Raw genomic sequence first — 24,971 nt, 5'->3', positions numbered from 1 at the left:
ATGGTTTAGTAAAGATTAAGAGTCTTGAATGAATGAATTTATAATAAAGGTGGCTCAAATTGTATATATATGATCAATAGGTGGTGAATTGTTATACACGTTAAGACTTTCAATTTTTGACACTTACTTAATTTTTCTCCAATTTTTTTCTTGGAGTATATGTTAGGTAAAGTTAGTAGAGTTTGTGTGGTAGAAGTATATATGATGTGTGTTCTTTTTGTATGTTATATATTGAGACACATGATTATAAACAAACAAAAAAAGTATGTGTATATGGACATCTTATAGTAATGTTAGATATTTTTTCCAAAAAAGTATGTGTATATGGACATTTTATAGTAATGTTAGATATTTTCCCAAAAGATGGAGTTATATCTCTCCAATGGTAAACTTGAAATCATAAAAAAGATAGCGAATGAAGTCGCTTTTGATAGAGAGCGATTTATCCTTCAGTATAAAACTTTTCGATATAAATTAAGTTAATTAAGTCCCAAAATGGATACTTAGTATTGGATGGAAAGTTACTCCTACAAAAAAAAATTGTACTGAAATTTCTTTGATGCACTCTTGCACTTAACTGGATACACTCTGGTTTGCATATTACAAATTTTATTAGATTTTGATGCATTTAGATACGTCCGCTTACATGTATCGACGTACATGAAGACAAAATTAGGTGTAATTTGTTCTAGATACACTATATCTTAGACAAATCTCGCTTGCCACTCTCCTATGTATCTGATATCTCATATGCATGTGAATTACACCAGATACAGACAATATCTTAGGACACATGACATCAAAATTGAGTATAATTTGTTCTGGATATACTATATCCAATTGGATTCACAAGTATATATCTGGGATAATAGATAAATGTCATTCGTCGCCCTCCCATCTCACTCGCAACTCTCCTATGTATCTGATGTGATTTGAATGTATATGGGATACATGACCATTTTGTTTGCTTCCCTCCCCATATCACCTGCCTCTCTCTATTTTAGTACGTCTGATATAAAAAATATATATGTATATCTTCCTCAATATATTGTTAAAAAAATACTTAATTAGTGATAAAATACGTAATCATTTAAAAGAATACATAATTTAAGAAGCTTAGTAATAAATTGATTACTAAATTCTTCAAAAATCTAAGCAATAGACTCCAACAAAAATAATAATAATAATAATTCAAACTAAGATCTAAGATCTCCTAATTTATGACTTTGACTAACTCAACATCAATATTCTCAGCCTACACCTCATGATCAAACCATTTTCTTTTTGTCATGAGTATCTACTTCTCATTTCAAATATTCTCGAGGTTGGACTTGAACTTGAACTTGAACTTGCTCATTTTTCTTGGGACGTCTTTTTTTCTTCCCGATTATGGTTAACTACTTCTGATTTCGAGCATTCTTGAAGTTGAACCTGAACGTGCTCGTTTTCCTTGAGACATCAAGGCTTCACGAGCTGATTTTAGTCCCTTCGGAGCTAGTATATTATCAAAAGAAGAACAATCCATCCATTCTCTCAGAGAACCCTCATGTCCCCATCTATCTGGCACAAAAACCCTACCTCCAACTTCTCTCCAATGCCTCTTCAACTTCTCACGCCCCGATAACCCTAATTTCTCCGATTCAACGAATAAATTGACTCTTTTATCTTCATCATCCACCATTGACAAAGATCTAAACTTCTTGATAGAATCTTGATGTTGATATTCACCTTGTGTATCATCATCACAAGAGAGTACTTGTTGATTTTCTTTCTTCGTGGAGTCGAATAAATCGCCTATTTTTCCTCCATCATCCACCATTGACGAAGATTTAAAGTTCTTGATAGAATCTTGATATTGATATTCAACTTTTTTATGAGAAATTTCTTGGTTTTCTTTCATTGTGGAAGTGCATGCATATTGTTTAATTATAAGGAGATAAGAAATGTTGTAACTTGTATAAATTTAAATGATAGGTGACATTTTTTGACCAATGAGTGGTGAATCGTTATACACGTATAACACTTTCAATTATTTAACACGAGTGTTTTTTCGTTTTGGCACTCACTGTCCGACAACGACGGAGTCAAGAATTTTCAATTAAATACAAATCACGCACTTCAGGACTTATTCTGGGATGTCGATCCAAATAAGATTTTTTCCATACCCATTGCTCGAACGCGAAACTTCTGATTAAGAGTAAAACAGTCCCACCAGTGCACTGCGATCCATGACGGTACATGAATTTTTGGTCTTGTGGGGTTTCTATGTTTGTTGTTATGTAGGGAGTTTGTAGGGTTCACTTATTTCCTAGCTAGAGTTCTTGTGGTTGAACTATATATAACGTGTTCTTTATTTTTTTTATGTTAGATAGAGAGACACATGATACATAAACAAAAATGTTAAATAAAAGTGTATGTGGACATCTCTCTATTTAATCTAAGAAAAAGAAAGATATTTTTCTTTCATATTATAATATTGATGGAGCCAATTATAAAGTTTGACTAAATTTAGATCGTTAAATTTTAATCACATCGTTTCTTGATTTTAACGTATTTTACTATATTTTACTTTGTATTTTGATATAGCTTATTGTCATTTTTTCTTTTCATGAAACTCTGCTTCGAATAATTTCTCTCTTTTGAATTAGAAATCTATCAAAAATTGTCTTTCTATACCACACAAATAAAAATAGGTTAGACGTACATCTTACCTTCCTTTACCTCGAACCCCACTTGAGATTTACACTGAATATGTTATTATTTTTAAATTATGAAGTTAAAAAAATACAATGTAATTTAAGTTACTCGATACTTATACCCATGAAGATATTGATTTACAATTATGTGAAGTTGTTGAAGTAGTTGTGCACAATAAAATTGATTTATACATTTACAATATAAGAGTAATATTAATTTATATATATGTATATATATCAAGAATGGATATATATATAATAATGATCATCTCATTGAGAAATGGTGTTGTGATGCTTGTATCATTTGCAATTCACTTGTTGTTTGACAAGAGTTGTCATCTGCCATCATAGTCCTAAAAAAAGGGTAAATAAGTGGTTAAAAGTCATTATATAAGCCAGATAAATATTATGATATATTTATGATCAATCGCAAAGTGTAAAAAATAAAATTTTTAAATTTTTATTTTCAGTCAAATAGAATTACATAACTTGAAATGAAAGCGATATTATATTTTAAAAGGCTTTAACTTATTTTTTCTCAATTTAATGTTAGTTAGGGAGCTTATGGTAATATGGTAAATAATTAAGTATATTGTCATCTTTAATAATTATAAATTTTGAATTGAAGCCTAAGTAATCAAGCTATTTTTGATAGAAAATGCTCTATTTTTAAAGTGGGGCTCCTCTAAATAAATTTTGATTAATCAGATCTCAAAGGGGAATCAAAACATCAAATTTTAAGATCTTAAGTTCAAAATTCAAGAGTCAAGTTACTTTTGATAAATAATACGAAATGCTTTCCCTCCAAAATAACATTTTTTAAGTCGAATCTCGATTAATCAAACTTCAAAACAAAATCAAACACTAAATATTAAAATCTTAAATTTAAACCTTGAAAGTGAAGCGGCATTTAGCAAAAATCATTTTACTCTCTAATTTTATTTTATTTTTCAAATATGAATTTGAATTAATCGAGCTTACTCTCTAGGACGTGATGCCCATAGGGAACTTAAGGCTCTTAATCGACCATAATATTCACCAATCATCATGAAACACCTTGCTGATTGTCTAATTGTCAATATTCTATGCAATTGGTGTATTGTTTGTTGCCTCAAATTATCAGCCTGCAAATTAAATAAAAATTCACATAAACCTCCAAAAAAAAAAAGTCAAAAAAACCCTACATTCTCTAGTATATAGCAAATGACTTTTTCTTAGACACAAAATCAATGACCATTTTTTGGTATAATATAAAATTTTAAATTATACGATAAAAGCGATTGAAATTCCATTATAATATCATGGAGTTTAAATTTCACATCAATAACTATTTTTCAATTACAAAACAAAAAAGATAATAATATCTATTTATGAATTATATATAATTAGTAGAAACATCCTAATCAAATTAAAAGTGATTTAGTAGTTGAAAATGGACCACTAAATGGTAGACAAGAGGGGCCTAAATGTTTAATTAAAAATTTCAACATAGTTGAAATTTTGGATCCCTCTTAAGTTGTCTTGTCATTAAATATATTTGGATTATATTAATTATTTGTTTAGTAGTAATAATGTTTTCATTCAAAGGTTTGGACTAATAATGTTAAAGTGATGATAATTTAATTTTGTTGATAGCTCTTGCAAAGGGTATTTATTTGAACATGCATCATTTTCAGATAGGAACATATATCCAATAAAAACAAAATTTATAATATTTCAAATAAATTATAATTTGAAGTGGACCTAGATAATAATAATTATAATAATAATGTAATTTAATATATATATATATATATACTCTTCCATTATTTGCTCACTATGTCTTTAAAATCGAATTTGAGCCGATCACTAGTTAATAAAATTACTATTTTTATCTCAAATTATCTGTCATTTTTTGCTTTTCGAAATTTCAATATATATAAATTTAAGAATTAGTCAAATTAACTTAGAATGATATTCAAGCTATATATATGAACCATTTTGGTGCATTTTATGAATAGGAAGTCACAATTAGGGGAATCCTCTTTAAATTTATGAAAAAAACACAAGTAATAACAAAACAACAAAGCCATAATCTAAGGGAAAATCATCTTTAATTAAAAGTATTAAATTACCAATTATTGCTATAGAGGGGACCTATGTATTAGGAATTTGATTAAGCACCTTTAGTGGAAATATATAAACATTTGCTTTCACAAAAATCAAATAGATTTTATACCAAGTAAATGTCATTTTCAATAGGATTTGTCAAATGTGTTTTTAGAACGATTTCGATCAGAAAGTTTATTGAAAATAACTTTTGCTTCATATAAGGTAGAGATAAAATCCGTGTTTTAAATATTTATATATTACATATAATCATTTTAAAATAGGTTATCAATTCTAATATTTGTAATAAAATTTATCGATAATTATATTACACATGACATGATTGAATAAATAGTTTTTTTTTTGGCCAGTGCAAAGTTATTGCTACAAGAATGATTTCTCTATTCTCTAATAGGTAAAAAAGACACTCTACAAATGAAATATATATATATATATATATATATATATATATATATATATATATATATATATATATATAATCCTTAATTCATTTCAATCATAGATGCATGATTAGAAGGGGTAGTTTAGATTCTCCTTTTTTCAAATTAAATCCCATTTCTTAAGGGTTGAAAAGTGAGAATAGCTATCACATAATTACACTTTTTGGGATCTTTAGCCATAGTATAAAGTGCAAAGATTTTAAAGTGATGATATCAATAACAAAAAGATGAGAAGAGAAAACATGTCTCGCAATAATCAAGGGTCTGACCTAGTTATTAATAAAGTAAATGAAGAGTCGTAATATCTTAAGTTCAAAAATCTAATGCATGCAAAAACATGTGATAATTTTAAGCCTTAATTAATGGAAAAAGTTTGTGATACATATATTAGTGAGTAATAATAGAAAAATATATATCATATATGCACAATCAAGGCATAATACATAAATGTGTTTTTTAACTTGGCTTCAAATTACATTTATGCCCTTCAACTTTGGATGTGCACAAATAGACTCTTAAACTTGTATAAAGTTGAACAAATAGACACACATGTCCTACATGTCATTTTTTGTCCTATGTGGTATCCTACGTGTATTATGCCATTTATGACTCATGTGTTTATTTATTTAAAAGTTAGATAGTTAAAGTGCCTGTTTGTGCATTATGAAAGTTGAAGGTCAAAGTTAAAATTTGAAGCTAGATTTAAAGTCCAATACATGTACTATGCCCACAATCAACTAACACATGTATCAAAAGTATAAGAAATATTCTTAGTAGTATAGCCAAAGGTCTGCTAACAACAATCTATTTAATTATATCCTTCACAAGATAGTGGGAGACAAAGGTGATAAAAAAAGTCAAAAGCCTAGGTTTCTATAAGAAAATTGCCTTCCCTTAGTTGTAGATGGTTATTATTTCATAAAAAAAGTCTATACCTAAAATAACCACTTGCTTTATAAAGAGGCTACTATATGAATGCATAATGAATTTGATTCTGTATCGATCTTCACTTAAATATCAGACTTTATAAGTTAAGATTTTATGTTTATCTAATCAATGTATTATACGTTGAGTTCTTATGCCACAAAGTCTAGACTAATAACTTAAAAAGGACATTTTAACTAATTCAAATTCAAAATAGAATTCATAAATAGACACTTTTAAGCCATTCTAGTTAAAAACAAAAACAGTCATCATCATGAAAATCTAAATTTAAGATGTGAAACTTCATGAAATTATCATAAAGTTTTATATGTAAAACTTTAATTTATGACAATGACTAGTTTCCAACTACAAGGCTTAATAATCACTATATCCGCCACTATTACTATCCCGACTCGGGTAGTATAAGATCTATTTAACAAAAAACGCTCACTGTAAGATATTTTATTTATTTTAATCTTAAATACGAGACTTATGATTAAAAAAAATTTACCTGATGGACGAAACTTTCGAGATTTGCAAGTTTTCCCAATGCAATAGCCATATGATGCATGCCATCATTGACAGAACAAGTGGCTATAGTTTCAATTAAAGATTGTTTTAATTGTTCTAAGCCTTGTGAAAGTGCTTCTTCAGCCTGTTGTGATGATTGTTGGAGACTATAAATTCCAACAATTTGTTGTTGTGTTAAAGGGTCCAATTGCGTAATCAACATCTGAGATGATCACTATATATTGTCAGTATAAATAGTTTTTACACTATCAGGTTAATATATGTGAATATAATTTTTATATAGTTTGAATTTTATAAAAAATAATATTATATCCATACTAAATTTTCAAAAACTTAGCTTGTAGAGAAAACTCACAGAGAATATATATATACATATATACTTAGTTATTTTCACAAGGTTACTAAATGATATTCGTCACAAAAATTTATCTATATATATAGTTATTTTATAAGTGACCTGTATATAATATATTATTTAAATTGTCAATACATACTTTAACTATAGGTTGAGAAAATTAGTTCATAAAAACACGATACACCTATTTGTCCAAGTTTGGACTGATAATTAATCTACCTATTTATTAATTCAAATTAACTTATTAAAAATTGGAACTATATATGTTGTCCAAACTGATAACTCATGAGAAATTTTGACAAAATTTATATTTTTTTATTTGATATATAATCATAATAAAGAAATAAAATAATTTTATCAGGTACCAAAAAATATATATATTAGAAAAACAAACAAAAAATATTAAATCTTTGTAAGATTTTCATGGATTACTTAAATTATTATAACCCACTTTTTAAGCCTATTTCTTCCCATTGTCATTATTAGCTTAAAACTATTCTAACTCGCTCAATTCAATTTGATATATTCATGTAATATCTATAATAATCAAAATGATATACACTGATAGTAAAAAAAAATATTTACCTTGATGAGGTCAGACGGCTTAAAACCACCGAGCCAAAGGAAACCGCGCTCAGCGGGGGACGCCCAAATACCAGTGAGGAGGTGAAAGAGATCGGATTTGGCAACAACTCCTTTGAGTAAAAAAATATGATCATAATGAGCAATATAAGCATCAACAATTATTCTAAGTTCACCATCTCCTAAATGTGCTTGCAATGCTGTACGTAGCTCACATATTTGTCTTTGATCATCATCTAACCATCTTGAATAATCCATGTCAAACATCGATGCACCTGATATATCAATAGTGAAATCAAAAATTTCATTAAAAAATATTTAAAATTCAATATTATATATATAATAACAGTAATAACATACTGATCAGTATGATCTGAAAAAGGTAAAATGTATGCAGATCCTTAATTATACATTTATGTGATAGAAAGACTGTTTTGACTAATAAATCATATATATATAAGGTGATGTAACAAATGTATTGTGCTTCTCTTAATAAAGTAATTTGATTTTAATTTTTAAATATGATAAAATCTTTAATAGAAGATGATTTATTTAAATAGATCGTACATGAGTTGAATTTCAATATAAATATCAAATAGAAAATAAAACTAATTAGTAAAAAAGATATTATCCTTTAGAACACAAAATATGACAAAAAGAACATACTAAATTTTCTTTACTCAAAAATGATATGATTTTTTCTCTGTGTCCACATTTAAAAACAAAGAATTATAAGCTTTGACTTGAAAAAATGGCTCTAATTTTGACTGAAAATTTTTAGTTCTGAAAATTCAGATATTTGGTGCTGCCATTTTGTCAAAACTGCAAAAAAAAAAAAATTATAATTTTTTTTATCGAGCAATTATTGAAAATAGTTTTTCTACTCCGTAAAAATAGAAGTAATCACATTCTTTAGATTCCAATTTGTAGAATTATACTTGAATTGGTTTATTGATTTTAATTAAAATATATAATGATTCATAGTAAATTACAAGGATTTTTTTGACCATTTATAAATAAATAAAAGTAATTATAACTAAAAACATTAAAATTAAAACTTTACCAGAGCTGATATTGGGACCAGTAGAACCACCTCCCATGAAAATCCCCTAATTGACACAAACCAATTAACAACAAAAAAATTTAATTAAAATCCACTTAAATTAAGAAAATATTTTATATGATAAAATTCATTTTTATAAATAATTATTTTACTTATTGAATTATTAAATATTACATGGAAAACAACTTCCTCATAAATTTTCTTTTCTTTAAAATATACAATAAAAAAATTAATTTTCAAAGATAAATTAAATTAAACCTGAGATCTAGCCCTTTGAAGTTCTTGTTCTAGTTGAGCAAGTCTCATCCTACTTGTTTCTAGTTGTTGTACATAAGCCTGCAAAAAATTTAAATGAATAAATAAATAAATTATTAACTATGTAAAATACAAAAAAAAAAAATATGCATGTCGTCAGAGTTCTCTATAATAATCATATTTTATAATAATATTTATTATACTTGTCAATTTTTCTTTTTTAAAAATTTATTTTTAATTATTGAAAACGACCTCTATATAAATAAAGAGATTGTTTTCTATATATTCTCGACCAAATGAAAAAAGTAATTATTATAATAAGTTAATAACGTGTTATTGTAAAACATAGTTATCTGTATATCTCAATTTTTTCAGACTCTGCTTATAAGACTACACCGATAATATTATTGTTATAATATATGTTTTACTACCTTTTTTCTTAGTCTGCTTTTTCTTGCTGCTTCTCTATTTTGTGCTAAACGTCTCAAAGTCTGCAGTAAACAATATTAACAAAATTATAAATAAATATTTTTAAAAAAAAATAAAATTAAAATATACTAAAAAATATACTGCAAAATTTATAAATTAATTATGTGGTACCACCTTAGCATCAGTTACTCTATCTGAATTTGAACCAGCACTTTTTCTCTGCAATAAAATAAAATATATATATATATATATATATATATGTAAATTGTGTGCAAATATTTTTTTTAAAAAAAGCAAAAAAAATGAGTTTATTTTTAATTTTTTTTTAATATTTTAGAGGTATAACGTGTCAAAAATGGCAGGATCTTTTGATAGACTTTTTGATTTTTTTTTGACTAAAATCAAATTTGTTATTATTTAAATGCTGTTCAGCCTTTAGGCAATATTTTCTTATTTCTACTATTGACTTTTAAAATTTGTGATTTCAAAACATATTAAATATTTTCAGATTTTGTGATTTTAAATATGATATAGAAAATGTAGAGTTACAGAATAGTTAAATATGTAAAAACAATGTCAAATTTATTTTTAAAACAAAATAAAATTAAAAAGGAATCAAATATATAATTGAAACAAAAAAAAATATTTTACTGAGTTAAGAGTCAATGATTAAATTAAAAATAATTTCAATATATTCCATATGTCTTTATTTAAATTATAACTATTAAAATATTTTTTTAAAATCTAACATATATAAATAATATCAAAAATGAAAAAATTTGCGCAGCTTAAATTACTGTAAAAATGCTCTTCTCCCCTCATTTCTTTTCTTGTCAGAATATAAATCAGAAAGAATCTTTAAAAATGTCATATTTGGGATTTTGAATTTTCGGGATACGTGATCGATTCTCTAAAAATATTATCGTAATTGTATCGAAACTTTCAAAATACATGTCTTCGAAGGATTTATCACACACTTGATAGTGTTTTTAAATCGTACGAACAACACATAAATGACAAAACACTCCAAAAAATTGTCCTAGTTACATCGGATCTTTCAAAAATACATATTCTTTTAAGATTCATTATATATTTAATTAACACTATTTGAACTCTCCGAGCAACATAAATAAATGATAGAACCTTAAAAAAAATATTGAATTCATATTTTTAGAGGATCGTCACGTATTTAATAATATTTTTATCAATCAAAACAATATATAGACGATGATAAAATAAAAGAAAAGACCTTTTCATAGTTGGATTTTGAAGGTGATTCTAGTTCCACATTTGCTTCACCTCTACTAGAAATAGTAGTGTTTAGTGCTGAATCTGAATCACTACTTTGTTCTCCTCCTATTGATTTTGAGCTTCCCTATATGCAAATATGAGTTTTAAATTTTATGCACCGATAATTTAAAAGATATTTATATTTTTAAATTCAAGATATGTAACTGTATATTTATACGGTCACACAAATAATGAGAGTAAATAATAATATATAAATAAGTGAAACAGAACCAGCAACAGACAGATATTCAATTAGCTTGAAAACGAACTCGTACTTAGAAACTAATTCAAATGTGTATGCTCAACAAAACTATCTTTAAAATATAATATTTTTTCTTCATGATGCTTTAAAACGAGCTAAAAGACTTTTCTTAAAGTGAAAAAAATATCTTAAATGAGGTTTAAAAGTTCGTTTTAAAAGTAAAATTATTAACTTAAAAATCAACTCGAAAACACAAAAACACCACACAAGTTTGATCATTTGATCACAAAGAGAAGTTTCAAAGTTTCCTTTCATGATCAAAGTTAAAGAAACAAATCACTTAAATCATAATCATTTAATCACGTGACGATAAATTTATCAATTACGTTAAAACACGAATAAATATCTAAAACTTGTAATAAAAATAGGGAAATAGTACTCTTAGGGTGTCATGCACTTTAGTGGGCCAAGAAGGGAACATCTCCAGAGTTGCTGCAGGTCTGTTTATGCCTGCTCCATATAAAGCTGCACACAACACACACACACACAAACAAAAAAAAAAAATTAAGAATATAACATATATTATTAATTTTATATTTAAACTATTGACAATTTTAAAAACGCACGCCATAATAGGTAACAAAATAAATTTTATAAAATGATTGACGTTTTAAAAATGGAAATTAGCCTCTCTATTTTGTTGACATTTTCATACAAGACTTTCTCCCTAACTCCCTAAAAAAAAAACCAAGGGAAAAAAAGGGTTTATTGTTTAAATATTTTTATCGAAAAATTATAATGTATATATCTCTATAAATATGGAGAAAATTAGGGAAAAAAAAGGCTTTATTCAATATTTTTGAAGAAAAAACGATACATATTCCTCTAGAAGCATAGACGAGCTAGGAGAAAAAAGAATTTTTCTAAATCTCTTCGTTGAAAAACTTAACATACCCCATCAACATGGACAAAGTCAGAGTTAGGGGTAAAAAGGATTTATTTGAACCTCCTCGATAAAATATACTGTATATACCATACCTCATGAACATTAACGAAATATAGGATAAAAAAAGTTTATCTCACATAACTATATAAAAAATTTACACTGTATATATCAAATGAATATGGAATTTTTTTTTATCGTAATACCATGTGATGAGAAGTTTATCGATTTTTTTATATTGAAAATTCTGACTTGATCACTGTCGAAAAAATAAAAAAAAGAGAAGAAAAAAGAGCATACGTGATTTAAAAGAATCATCATTGTTCATCTTAACTCCTTGTAAAACAATAGCTTCTTCCAATTCTCCAAAATCAAAAGTTGGTGGTTCTTGATTATTATTACTACTACACAACACCACAAAAAATCACAAATTGTCAAAAAAAAAAAAAAACTAATTAAATAAATAATGAAAAAAATTTAAAGAATTTATATGTACTTTAGTGTGGAATGATACATGAAACTTGTATTATAAGGCATGTGATGATCAATTGACGAAGTACTTGTTGTATCTCCAATTCTTTGACTCTCCATGCAAATAATAACTAATTTTCAAACTATTCTTGATCTTACCTGACAAAAAAAATAAAATTCATTATTTTGAAAAAATACCCAATTTGTTTCGATATAATATAGTAATTATTTATCGAAAAAATCATCATTTTAGTTAACGGTAAAATTTATAAAAATAGAGCTAGAAATGAGAAAATTTAAATGAGTTAGTAATTTTTAGGAGGAAAAGGTCGAAAGTCTTCTTTCATAAGAATTCGAAATACTTCTAAATTATTTTTTTATCGATCTTAATTCACTTGCCCTTAATTTATTTATATATATATATATATATAAAATTTTTAGTTTTAATCAAATAAAAATCAAGTAAACTACATGAATTACATCACTTTTAAAGATTTTCTTGTAAAAAACAAACAAACTAAATGTTCCTTAGAAGCAAAAGGACTAAAAAAAGATCAAAATTTCATTGTCAAAGCTTTTACAATTGATGGAAAATAGAAGTTACCAACAAAAGGCCTCAAACTAATTATTTTTTTTAAAAAAACCAAAATTTTAAAAGATTAGGTTTTAGCTTTGAGGAAACAAAAAAAATTGATTTCTCGAATCGTCACTATTCAAATTGAAAGTATTATTTCAGAAAGTTATTCCTTTTGTTGGAAAAAATTAAAATCAATAAAAAATATAACTTTCTGAAATAATAACTGTTAAATTGAGTGATCATATGAGAAATCAATCAAAAAATAATAACTGTTAAATTGAGTGATCATATGAGAAATCAATCAAAAAATAAGAAGAAAACTATAACTCTATGTTTTACCTCAATTTAAAGATCATCTTGAATAAAGGCCAATTTTTCTTCAGAAGCAAAGAGACTAATAAATAGTAGAAAGAAGCTAAAAAGATCAAATCTTTATAGTCAAAGTATGTACATACATATATATATATATATATATTCTATTATTTTAAAAAATTTATCTATAAAAATAGAAGCACACCAACAAGAGGGGTCCAAAGAATTTGTGTTTTTTTTCCTTCTAATTGTACATCTCTTGTTGTAGGTATGGCAAAGACACTTTTTGATCTTTCTTTCATATGGGTCTTTACCTAACAAAAACGATTCGATACACAAAATATTTTGCGTTATGAAAATTTAAAAATTTTAACATTTTATACTATTAAGAATAAAGTTATTTCATTATAAATTTTTTTAAAAAATTATATTATAATCGAACCAGTGAATAATTGGAATAATTATTGAGTATTTTTTTTAAAATTAATTCAATCGAAATATCTATGAAAAAAGTCCAACAACAATAATTTTAAGTGAAAAAATAGTAATTTTTAATATTCTCAAGAGGTGTAATATAAATAACTGGTTCTACCACTTGATAAAGAAAATTTTTCTAATGATTATTTTATTTTAATGTAGGTATTGGTTTTTTCAGTCTATGTATTTTAAATTTATAAGATATATTTAATAGAAGAAAATATTATTATCCCAAATGAATACTCTCTCTTTCCACAATTCCTATATTATAAATTAATCAGGGAAACTTACATAAATATACTATAATAAAAAAATATTTATTATTTATAGTGATAATATTTTTTTCACTTAATTATTTTTAATTTATTTATAATACAAATTTAATACAAATTACAAAGAATAATTTATTATTCACATATAATACAAGTATTAATGATGGATAATACATGTATCACACATTTTAATACGCTTATAATAGAATATAAACAAACATAATATATTTCAAAAATAATTATAATTCAAATACATTGCATGCATAATTCACTTTTAATACATATTACAAATTTATCATAATATTATTATAAATAATAGTAAACAAAAAATATCGCTAAAATCAGTAATTATTTTTTATTTTTTTCTCTTATATGGTCCAGGGGGTTAATAGCGTGAATTCGCTATAATTTTTTAATATAAATTTAAATTAATCGAATTTCAAAATAAATATCGATAAAAATAAAATTAAAAGGTACCACTAAAACAAGTGACTCCTACTCCACAAACTCTCTCTAATAACCGCCTGTGTTTTCTTATTGGTCACTTTTTCAAAGAGTTGCAAGTACTTAGCCATAAAAAAAAAATAAAAATAAAATATTTTCTATTAAACAAATTCTGTTTTACATAAATTATTTTCAATAAAATATAAGAGATGAGACAAATTTATTATATTATATAATATAATAAAAATAAAGTTGGAGAAAAAAGGTAGATAGTTGTTCTCTTGATTTTAATGTTTTAGTTTAGGTAATGGAGAAATATGATAGGTGAGAATTTATTATAGCTGATTTATTTGAAATCAAAGACCTAGTATTATTTAAACATATCAATATCCACTATAAAATTATATTTAGGAATTCATCTTATTCGTAGATCTTGAATCAGATTAATATTTATCGAGTTATGAATTTTAAATTTTAATTCATTTTGTTATTTTTAGCAGTAATAAATAAGCACATTAATAGAGAATATTAAAGTCTTTATGACAATATTTAAGTGTCATTAGATCTAATGTCGCTAAAGCCTTTAGAGACATTTACAAAGAGTGATAATTCCGCTAAAAATACATATTTAGCGACAATTGCTAATTGAATTATCGCCAAAACTCATTTTTTCTGTAGTGTGTGAAGGCGAAGGAATAAGTTTATCATCCATCGAGTTATGAATATCACTTTATCTAATTTTCTTTTAACGAATTTATTTATGAAAGAAAAAGATAAAAAAAAAATGAAATTCACAACTCGATAGATAATACATTTATTCTTCCATACTTCCCTACAAAATGGATTGGGAATTTAAAATTTTGGTTTTAGCTAATTATTAAACCAAAATTTGTTTAAAATGGAAAAGGCACTCAACTAATTGTTTTCTAAAATTAATTAATTTAAAGGGGTTTGAAATGGATTTGTTTGATATTTATCTGTTTTGTTGATATGTCAACATCTAAGCCTTGTCATCACCTAAAACTCAAGATTCTTTTCCCTTAATTAGAAAATTTGGTTAAGTGGACTTTACCATTATGTATTATTGATAATTAATTAGGGTTCCCTTTTTTGGGCAACAAGAGGTGTGATGCTTGCCTCTATTATGTCAAATAATGTTACTAACTTTTTTCTTAAAACATAAGTTTAATATTCGTTTTGAGATTATGATTAATTAATCTGAATTCATGCCGGATAAGGAAAGTATTTTCATCTTTAAAGTTTGAACTTGTGTAAATTCTCTTGTTAGGAGTTGATATCTTATTAATTAGTCTTATTGGTGTTACTTATAACTCTTCATTTTCTCTTTAGTGTCTTGTTCAAGGTTCAATATTTATTTTGAAGATTCGATTAAACTTAATCAAGTGTCATGATAAAAAGAAAGGGTTTTCTATTTAAAAAGGAAAAAGGACAAATAATATGCAGATATCTGTCACGACCCAAATCGGGCCGCGAGTGGCACCCACACTTATCCTATTATGTGAGCGAACCAACCAATCTAGACCCCAACATTTTAAACATGATGAACAAAATACAATGCAGAAGACTTAAACTCATTAATGAAAATCAATTCAATAAACTTCTAAAAACTCAACAACTATTATTTCCCCAAAATCTGGAAGTCATCATCACAAGAACATCTATCCTCAAATTACTATTCTAAGAGTATCTAAGAAGCTAAAATACATAAAAAGCTAGTCCATGCCGGAACTTCAAGGCATCAAGACATGAAGAGGAAGATCCAGTCCAAGCTAGAAGTATTAGCTCACCCTGAAATCCAGAGTAATGAAGACTGGCTCGAGTTGCGGTTGAGTTGAAGACGACGGTATGTTTGCTGCACTCCACATATAACAAAGAAAGAAACATACAAGTAGGGGTCAGTACAAAACACAAGTACTGAGTAGGTATCATCGGCCAACTCAAAATAGAAAACAATATATATCAAGTAATAATATAAAATCAACTACATTACTCAACATGTAGCAACAACAAATACTATAATCGTTAATAAGTACCGCCAAGTTCACACATGAGGACTCAAGCCTCAATACCATACTCATTTGGGAATTAGGTTCATTAGATTGAGTATAATAACATCTTTCAAGATTCATCACCTTTATTCTTGTATCGGTATGTGACACTCCGAACCCCTAGTTCTATGTGTCGGTTCGTGACACCCGATCCCCTAATTCTACGTGTCGGTTTGTGACACCTGATCCCCTAATTCTACGTGTCGGTTCGTGACACCCGATCCCCTAATTCTACGTGTCGGTTCGTGACACCCAATCCCCTAATTCTACGTGTCGGTTCGTGACACCCGATTTCCTAATTCTACGTGTCGGTTCGTGACACCCGCTCCACTAATCTCATTTTATTAATTCATCAAGCCTTCTTTTATACCAAGACATCATCATTAACAAGGGGTTTTCAAGATTTGGGATTCAATAGCTTCATCATGCTTATTTCATCACAATTATATAATCACATTCATGCAAGCATACAATTAAGCATATAGAAGACTTTACAATACAACCCAACACATATCATTCGCTATTAAGAGTTAACTACGAATAGTATAAAAACCATAACCTACTTCCACCGAAGAATTGCGATCAAACAAGCTAATTCCCCCAAAGCTCTGTTGTCCTCTTCATTCCTCTCTCTCTCAATCGATTCTCTTTCCCTCTCCTTGTTCTTTCTATTTTTCTTATTCAAACCCTCTTTCTTTTACCCTAGTTAACATATAATTAAGTATAAAAAATGGTAAAAGTAGCCCACTAATTAATTTAAGGTTATCTCTTTTAACCTTCAAGAAATTGAATTATTAATATTCAACCACTAACTTTATAATTATAAGCAGGAATAGTCCAAAACGCCCCTTAAAACATTTAACAGGAATCCGACCCAGCCTGGGATTACGCAGCCCGTGACGGGCCGTCGTGCTTGCGACGGTCTGTCCTGCTGCTTCCGTCACAAAGTTAAGAGACTAGATTTTTACCAAGGGTCTGTGACAGCCTGTCATGCCTGTGACGGTCCGTCCTGCCACTTCGTCACGAAGTTCAGAGAGTTGATTTCAGTACCCAAATTTCATAATTCTAAGTGTTTTGGAACGAGACCCCCTCGACGGTCCGTCGTGCCTATGACGGTCCGTCGTGGGATCCGTTGATCAAGACAGTTTTTCCAGAATAAAATCTGCTGCTCAAAACGACTAAACAGGTCGTTACAATATCCTCAGTCACTTTTAGAATATTGATGCGCCTGCCATCCATAAACTAGAGCATGTATGTCTTTCAAAGTCTAAAAGGACACGTGACACTGTTAGATTGGTGAATATGATTATGACATGTGTATGTCCGCTGGTATAAAAGATATATATGCTCTAGATTTTGGACAGCATGGACACCAATATCATAAAAGTATGACAGAGGATATTTACATACCATTTACGATAGTGCGAAAATATATTTATCTTTTTTTCCATTAAAAAAATTCATTCTTAGGTTTCAAAGATTAAGTAAACAAGACATAGTTTAAATATGAAACTAATATAAAGTAGTGATTAAGGAGGGTTTTTATCCATTATCTCAAGTTATTAATATACGAGAGACATTTTTTTTATTTAAAAGGTTTTCATTTGGTATTTGATATTTTATTTCATTTGGTATTTGATATTCATATTGAAACTTGATTATTCAGAATTACTTACACGTAGAATAAAATCCTTCTCTGCTAAAAATTTTATTGTATCCAAAACTCTAAATCAAAATCTCTGATCAAGAAAGTGGTATGGAGAATTTTATTTCTTATGGTTGAAGGTAAATTTTGTGTCAATACTAGATTATGGCTTAAAATCATGCACACCAAAAAATTTCAGACTATACAAAAAAAATTATAATCATTTGGTTGGAAAATGGAATATAATATACAAAAAATATAATAGTTTTTTCATCAACCACCTTTGTAGCTAGTGTTCTCCTACCAATATTTCCTTCCAATAATTTGTTAGGACCGGAAATAAGCAGGTGTAAATGCGGAAGCTAGCAAAGCGAACCTCAAAAGACCACGAGTAAGAAGACAACGAGAAATATACCAAAAGACACTTAACGTGGTTCGGTCAATCGACCTATGTCCACAAAGGAGATGAGCAATCCACTATAAATATGAGAGTACAGAATACAGAGGGAAACAACCTCAACCAATTCACTCAGAATACATGGGAGGTTCACACAAGTGATAACGTATCAAGCTTGTGACCCACAAATTCTCCCTCTAACCAAAACTCTCAAAGCCCTTAAGACTACATTGTGAATGCTAATTAAGTTAGAAGGAACATGTCTCTATTTATAGAGTCCTAAACCTTTTCCTACCAAAAAAAGGATTAGTCAATTCAAAACCTATTCCTAAAAGAAAAATCTATTTATGGTAAGAAATTAGGGCAAATAAAACCCAACATCATTGGCCATACAAAAGGTTATTGGGACCATAAAAAGAAGAGAACTTGTTACCAATTGATTTGGTATGCATGCAATTGGGTGCTAATAACTTTTTATTTCGATATATTAAAGTATTTGAGAAAATTATGCGGATAAGCAAATTTATATTATTTAATTATTTGTCGTAGTTATAATTTGTTATAATTATCACTCGCGATTAACATTATACATTAATTATGTGGGTTGACTTCAAGTTTGTATAATTAGTCATGTTTGTATATGTATAGTCCGCCAGGATATATAAATAAATATGTATAATATACAATTTTTAGCCTATATACATATAAATTTACCTCTCTCCCACTCTCTCCCTCTCTCGCTCGCTTATCTACTCCCTCTTTCAATCTCGCTCTCCCAATCTCGCTTGCCATTTATACAAATGTATACGTATAATATACATTTATATACAATTACATACATATAAAATTCACTTCTCTCCCACTCTCTGCCCTCTCTCGCTCACCTCTCTCCTCTCTCTTCCAATCTCGTTCTCTCTCCTCCCTCTCTCCTCTCTCTTCCAGTCTCGTTCTCTCTCCTCCATATCCCAGTCTCTCTTGCCATATATACAATTTACATATGTATAATATACAATTATCTAACCAATATACATATACTTTTCACCTTTCTTCCACTCTTTTCCCCCTCTCTCTCGCCTCTCTGCTCTCTTTCCCAGTCTCGTTCGCCTCTCTCCTCCAAATAACATGTAGCTACAAATTGTAATTATCAAACTATACCTATAGAGAGTAATTAATTATTTTTAAGTGACAATATGTGAAAATTTTCCTAAAGTATTTCATTATTACGAAAAATTGAAAATAAAAAATAATATTTGAGAGTGTAGGGTGTATACATTCTATTCCAACAAAAGATCAATAGTAGTTGATATCATGACTCTCTATTTAAAAAAGTAGCGAACTTCTATTGTAATTCGTCAAAAATTTCATATTTTCAACGATGTTTAGTATATATATCCACCAAAATTTTGCATTTTTTTTTTAATAATGCTTAAACATGTAAATTATAGGTCACACATAGTCTATATACATTGATTAAAAAAAATAAATTATAAATTCGATTGGCTAATATTTGACTAGAAATAAATAATCTATATACATGATTGTATTCTAGACTCTTAAAATGATTCAACATTTTCAAATATTACTCAATACTCATTCAAAATCTTGTACTATAGTTTGATGGTCAGAATATTCCAAATAATACACCAAAAATGGTACTTGCAATTTTGTGATTTTTCTTTTACTCTTTGAACAAGTCATCTGACACTTAAAAAACAAAATTTATGTACAAATTAATTATGAGTTTTAAGATTTGCAAGTCATGGTTCATGCATATACATGGGGTACCCCTTAATTAGTTCAGAATTTTTATTTTTTATTAAAAAAATTGATGACATGGCAAATTATAATTTGACGATGTCATCAAATTTTAAATAAAAAAATCAAAAAAAAAATTAATTCATTTTTTTTCTTCAAAATTATGATTTTTTATTGAGCCGAGTGTATTTTCATCAACAACCATATCATCACTTTCATACTCATTAAATATTTTATCACTATTTTGGTGTTCACGTAAAAAATTATGCAATACAACGCAAACAACTACTATAAAGGGTGTTTTTGTAAAAGATACAAATTTAGTTTAAAATTTCTATTTTCAAGAGATCACAAATACTGAGATTTGATCCAAATACTAGGAAAAACTAGTACTTTAAAATTTGGGATATTTGTCAAAAATATTTGCCAAATAATGGCAAATTGTATGGCCAAACACTGTTTGTCAAAAATTTTCCTCTAATATTATTTGGGAAATCTATGGCCAAATGAGCCCTAAGATATGGCACATCAAATTAGATAAGCGTATCATGTATAAAATATACCTCACACATCAGATTGGTGTATCTCACAAATCAAACTAGTGTATCATGTATAAAATTCACCTCATGCATGAAATTAGTGTATCTCGCACATCAAATTAGTGTATCATGTATAAAATTACATCAGATTAATGTATCATGTATAAAATGTAATGTATCTTACTTAACGATTAATGTATCTTGTGCATTAAATTAATATATCAACGCTTATATTATTGTATCCGTTTTGAGGGAATTTTGTAATTATAAAATTTCAAAGGATATATTGTAATTTTGCCTTAAAAGTATGTAATTTCTGCAATTTGTCCATCAAAATTTAGTTGGATCCGGATTTGATTAGGAGATATTATTTTTTTTTGGTTAATTTAATTTCTAGCCAATTAAAGGCTACCGCGTCACTTATGAAAGGATGAACCATTACTCTTAAAAAAATTGTTAAGTGAAGGGTAATATAGATCCATATATGTGAATAAAGGGTATTCTGAAGCCCAAAGGTGGAAGGAAGGTATTTTTGTTTCGTTCATTATACTTGAATGATATTTTAGGCTCTTCTCTGTATGATAAAACAAAACAAAAGAAACAAGAAATATTGAGAGAAGTGTTAGACATTGTTCAACTACATACTTGTTACTATTTCACAGTAATTTTTGATCTCCAAATCGTTTTATCTTTACATAAATCGAACTCGTAAAACGAGCTAAGATTTCAAGAACGTGCGACAATGAGAAATATGTTCAAACATCTAAGTCAAAAGTTGAAATTAAGTAGACCCTGAAGGTTATTTTTGAAATTTCTCATAAAATTATCATTTTATTCCTATCGATAGTTTTCACAAATCTTGTTTAATTAGTTTACGAAGTTGATTTTAGATTTGATTGTAAAGTTGTGATGCTGAAATTTTTAGAGTTTTGGAGAGTTAAAATTGTTAAAAGTAAATTTTGTATAACAATCGAAGCTACGAGTTTTGGAATGAAATTTCATAAGTTTCATCAGCTCTTGAACGTGACTTTTGGGTTAGTGTGTCACGACCCAAATCGGGCCGCGACTGGCACCCACACTTACCCTCCTATATGAGCGAACCAACCAATCTAAACCTTAACATTTCAATATAATATCAACAAAAGTAATGCGAAAGACTTAAACTCATTAATAAAATCAATAACTATTATTATCCCCAAAATCTGGAAGTCATCATCACAAGAACATCTACTTCAAATTACTAAATCTAAGAGTTTCTAAGAAGCTAAAAATACATAAAAGCTAGTCCATGCCGGAACTTTAAGGCATCAAGACATGAAGAGGAAGATCCAGTCCAAGCTAGAAGCATTAGCTCACCCTGATATCCGAAGTAATGAAGTAAGGCTAGAGTTACTGTTGAGTCGAAGATGTCGGCATGTTTGCTGCACTCCACAAATAAACAAGAAGAAAACATAAAAGTAGGGGTTTACAATATTATCAATACATATAATTCACTATTAAGAGTTTACTACGAATATCGTAAGAGAAACCATAACCTACCTCCATCGAAGATTAGTGATCAAGCAAGCAACTTTCCCAAAGCTTTGTGTTTTTCCCCTTCTCGAGCGTCTCTCTTTATCGATTCCCTTCTCTCTCTTTCTTTTTGTTCTTTCTATTTTTCTTATTCAAACCCTCTTTCTTTTACCCTAATTAACATGTAATTAAGTGTAAAAGATAATAATAATAACCCACAATTTAACTCAGGGTTACCTCTTTTATCCCCCAAGAAATTGCGTTATTAATATAAACCCACGAAATATATAATTATAGCAGGAATAGTCCAAAACGCCCCTTTAAAACTTAACCAGAAATCCGACTCCGACTGGGATTACGCAACCTGTGACGGCCCGTCGCGCCTGCGACGGTCCGTCATGCAGGTTCGTCAGAGACTCGATTTCCTTAAGGAGTCTGTGACGGCCCGTCGTACCTACGACGGTCCGTCCTGCACTTCCGTCACGACGTTCAGAGAATCGTTCCCTGTACCAAATTCTCAAGAGTTGAAGTGTTTTGAAATGGTGGATCACGACGGTTCGTCGTGCCTGTGACGGTCCGTCCTGCAGGTCCGTCACAGAGTTCAGAGAGTCAATTTCAGCACCCAAATTTCAGAATTTCTAAGTGTTTTGGGACGAGACACCCTCGACGGTCCGTCGCGCCCATGACATTCCGTCGTGGGTTCCGTCGTCTCAGCCTGTTTTTTCAGAAATAAAATCTGCTGCTCAAAACGACTAAACAGGTCGTTACATAGTGGGACTATTGTCTCAAGTCTTGAGATATACATATTAGTTTTGGATGAGTACTTTTTGTATTTTGAAAGTTGAAAGCATAGGATACTTGACCAAATTAACATTTGGTAATATAAAACTCGGAATGTAATTCTGACAGTTTCGTTAGCTTTTCAGAATATGATTTTTCGTCTAGACAAGTTATTAAAATTTGGGTCGTAAGACATTTGATTTTTATTCATTAGACGAGATGTGGAGATAGTTGAGGCTAAAATTTGACTTCAACCAACATTTTAGGTTAAAAAAGTTATTTTTGAGTTTTGATGATTTCACCAAGTCCGAATGGTAATATTTGGTTTAGTTCTGTTCTCAAAACATTTGGATGAATTTCATGTATTATTAGAAATTTGGAAATCATTAAGTTAAATTTGCTTCGGTCAACATCAAATTAGAAAAACCTAAGTAATGAACACGATCTACTAGATATGTAAATTTCTCAGTTTCCTTTTCCAATGATCCCGGACCATTAAAAACTAGTTGGTTTGGCTTATTTTATATTAGTCATTAATATTGACACCTAATTTTGACCCTCCCCGATATGAATTAATTAACGAGCTTTTCAATTCTGAATAACTAGATTTTATAAAGTTCAAAACATTTTAAGTTATTTTAAATTAATCTCATCACTTTTTGTAAATTTTAGATAATATATATGATTTGTATAATTATGTATATAATTAGTATATTTTATGATTACTCAAAAACCGTCTGAAAAGATTTCATTTTGTTTAAATATCTTTAATTATATAACAGTTTACATTTAAAATTAGTTATTTTATATTTAAGTCGATCATTTTATTTTATTATAAATTAAGAAGCTTGTTAGTTAACTCGTAGTAATCCATCTTAATTGTTTATGTTAAATGGAATTCACCAAATGACTCAATTTGGCTAACTTATTGATTCCAAAGACAAGGATTTGGGCCCCTTTTTGGAATTTTGTCAACCCAAACCATTTCCCTTTATTCCAATTCAATTCCCAAATGTTATGAACGAAATGTGTTCAAATATTGGTTCAGACAGACATAAAGCGAATTTTATATTGGTTCAATACAAATTGAATGGTCCTAGGCCCAAAACGAAATGTGTTCAAATATTGGTTCAGACAGACATAAAGCGAGTTTGAACCCAACTCTCTTTCTCTCTCTTTTTTACTTACGTACCACATTTATTTCTTGTCGATATTTGTCGTTAGTTTCAGGGTTGAAACACTCAAATCCCCGCAAAACGCCTTATGTTTTAGATATATAAAACTATCAACTCTTAATAGATTTTAAAATATAATTTTTATCAGTCAAAGAATTTCACTTAGAAGATAGGCCAATCTTTCATCTTTTAAACAATTCCAAATCGATTCAAGTTAAGTTGAAGAATATTTTAGCTAAACAAATTAGTTGTCGGAAAACTGTATTAACGGGAATTTTAGTTGCCGTAAAAACCTTCCTAAAATATAAATGTGAACCCCTGAACCCCCTTTAAAGTTTTCACTAGGTTTCCTGTTTAAATCTTTTAGAAATTATGTTTTTTTTCGATTTTTTGTAAAAATTAAGTGGCGATTCTAAAAAAGTCTAAAATAATAAAATATTTTTTTCGTAGATAAAACAATTAAGCCATTAATAATTTCGCTTGTTTAGTAAAGGACACCAGTCACTCTTGTTCACAGCAGTTGAGGGGTTTTTCTCCGCACAGCTAGATCACGAGTTCGAGTCTTGATATGTTGCGAATTTGAGAAAAAAATAAGGAAATTCTAAAATATCATTTTTTATTAATTTTATAAATTCAAATATATTTTGGGATATAAACTTATCATGCTTTATAACATGAGATTGTTTGATACGTAAGACAAGAAATATTAGTATTTTCAAATGAAAAA

At 28.2% G+C, this 24,971-nt stretch overlaps 1 protein-coding gene across 10 annotated transcripts; it reads right to left on the bottom strand.

The window, feature by feature from the left end:
• Window positions 1-2,739: 2,739 nt before the first annotated feature.
• Window positions 2,740-13,440, bottom strand: LOC101245029 (transcription factor TGA9-like). Of its 10 annotated transcripts, none has more exons than XM_069291153.1 (13): window positions 13,207-13,440; window positions 12,316-12,449; window positions 12,120-12,223; window positions 11,316-11,401; window positions 10,634-10,759; window positions 9,559-9,603; window positions 9,387-9,446; window positions 8,959-9,036; window positions 8,701-8,746; window positions 7,641-7,912; window positions 6,681-6,902; window positions 3,678-3,820; window positions 2,740-3,049 (listed from the first exon to the last, which is right to left on the bottom strand). In XM_069291153.1, the coding sequence occupies exons 2-13, from the start codon at window positions 12,408-12,410 to the stop codon at window positions 2,962-2,964; spliced, it is 1,365 nt and encodes a 454-aa protein (XP_069147254.1). In that variant the 5' UTR covers window positions 12,411-12,449; window positions 13,207-13,440; the 3' UTR covers window positions 2,740-2,961. The 10 variants fall into 10 exon arrangements, with proteins under 10 accessions (XP_069147254.1, XP_069147255.1, XP_069147256.1 ...); XM_069291154.1 differs by having other exon boundaries at window positions 12,120-12,220; window positions 13,207-13,307; XM_069291155.1 differs by having other exon boundaries at window positions 12,334-12,449; window positions 13,207-13,307.
• Window positions 13,441-24,971: the final 11,531 nt, after the last annotated feature.

The sequence above is a fragment of the Solanum lycopersicum genome, chromosome 11, assembly GCF_036512215.1.
Source record: "Solanum lycopersicum chromosome 11, SLM_r2.1".
Taxonomy (NCBI): domain Eukaryota; kingdom Viridiplantae; phylum Streptophyta; class Magnoliopsida; order Solanales; family Solanaceae; genus Solanum; species Solanum lycopersicum.
This window is presented reverse-complemented; position numbering and strand designations above follow the sequence as displayed.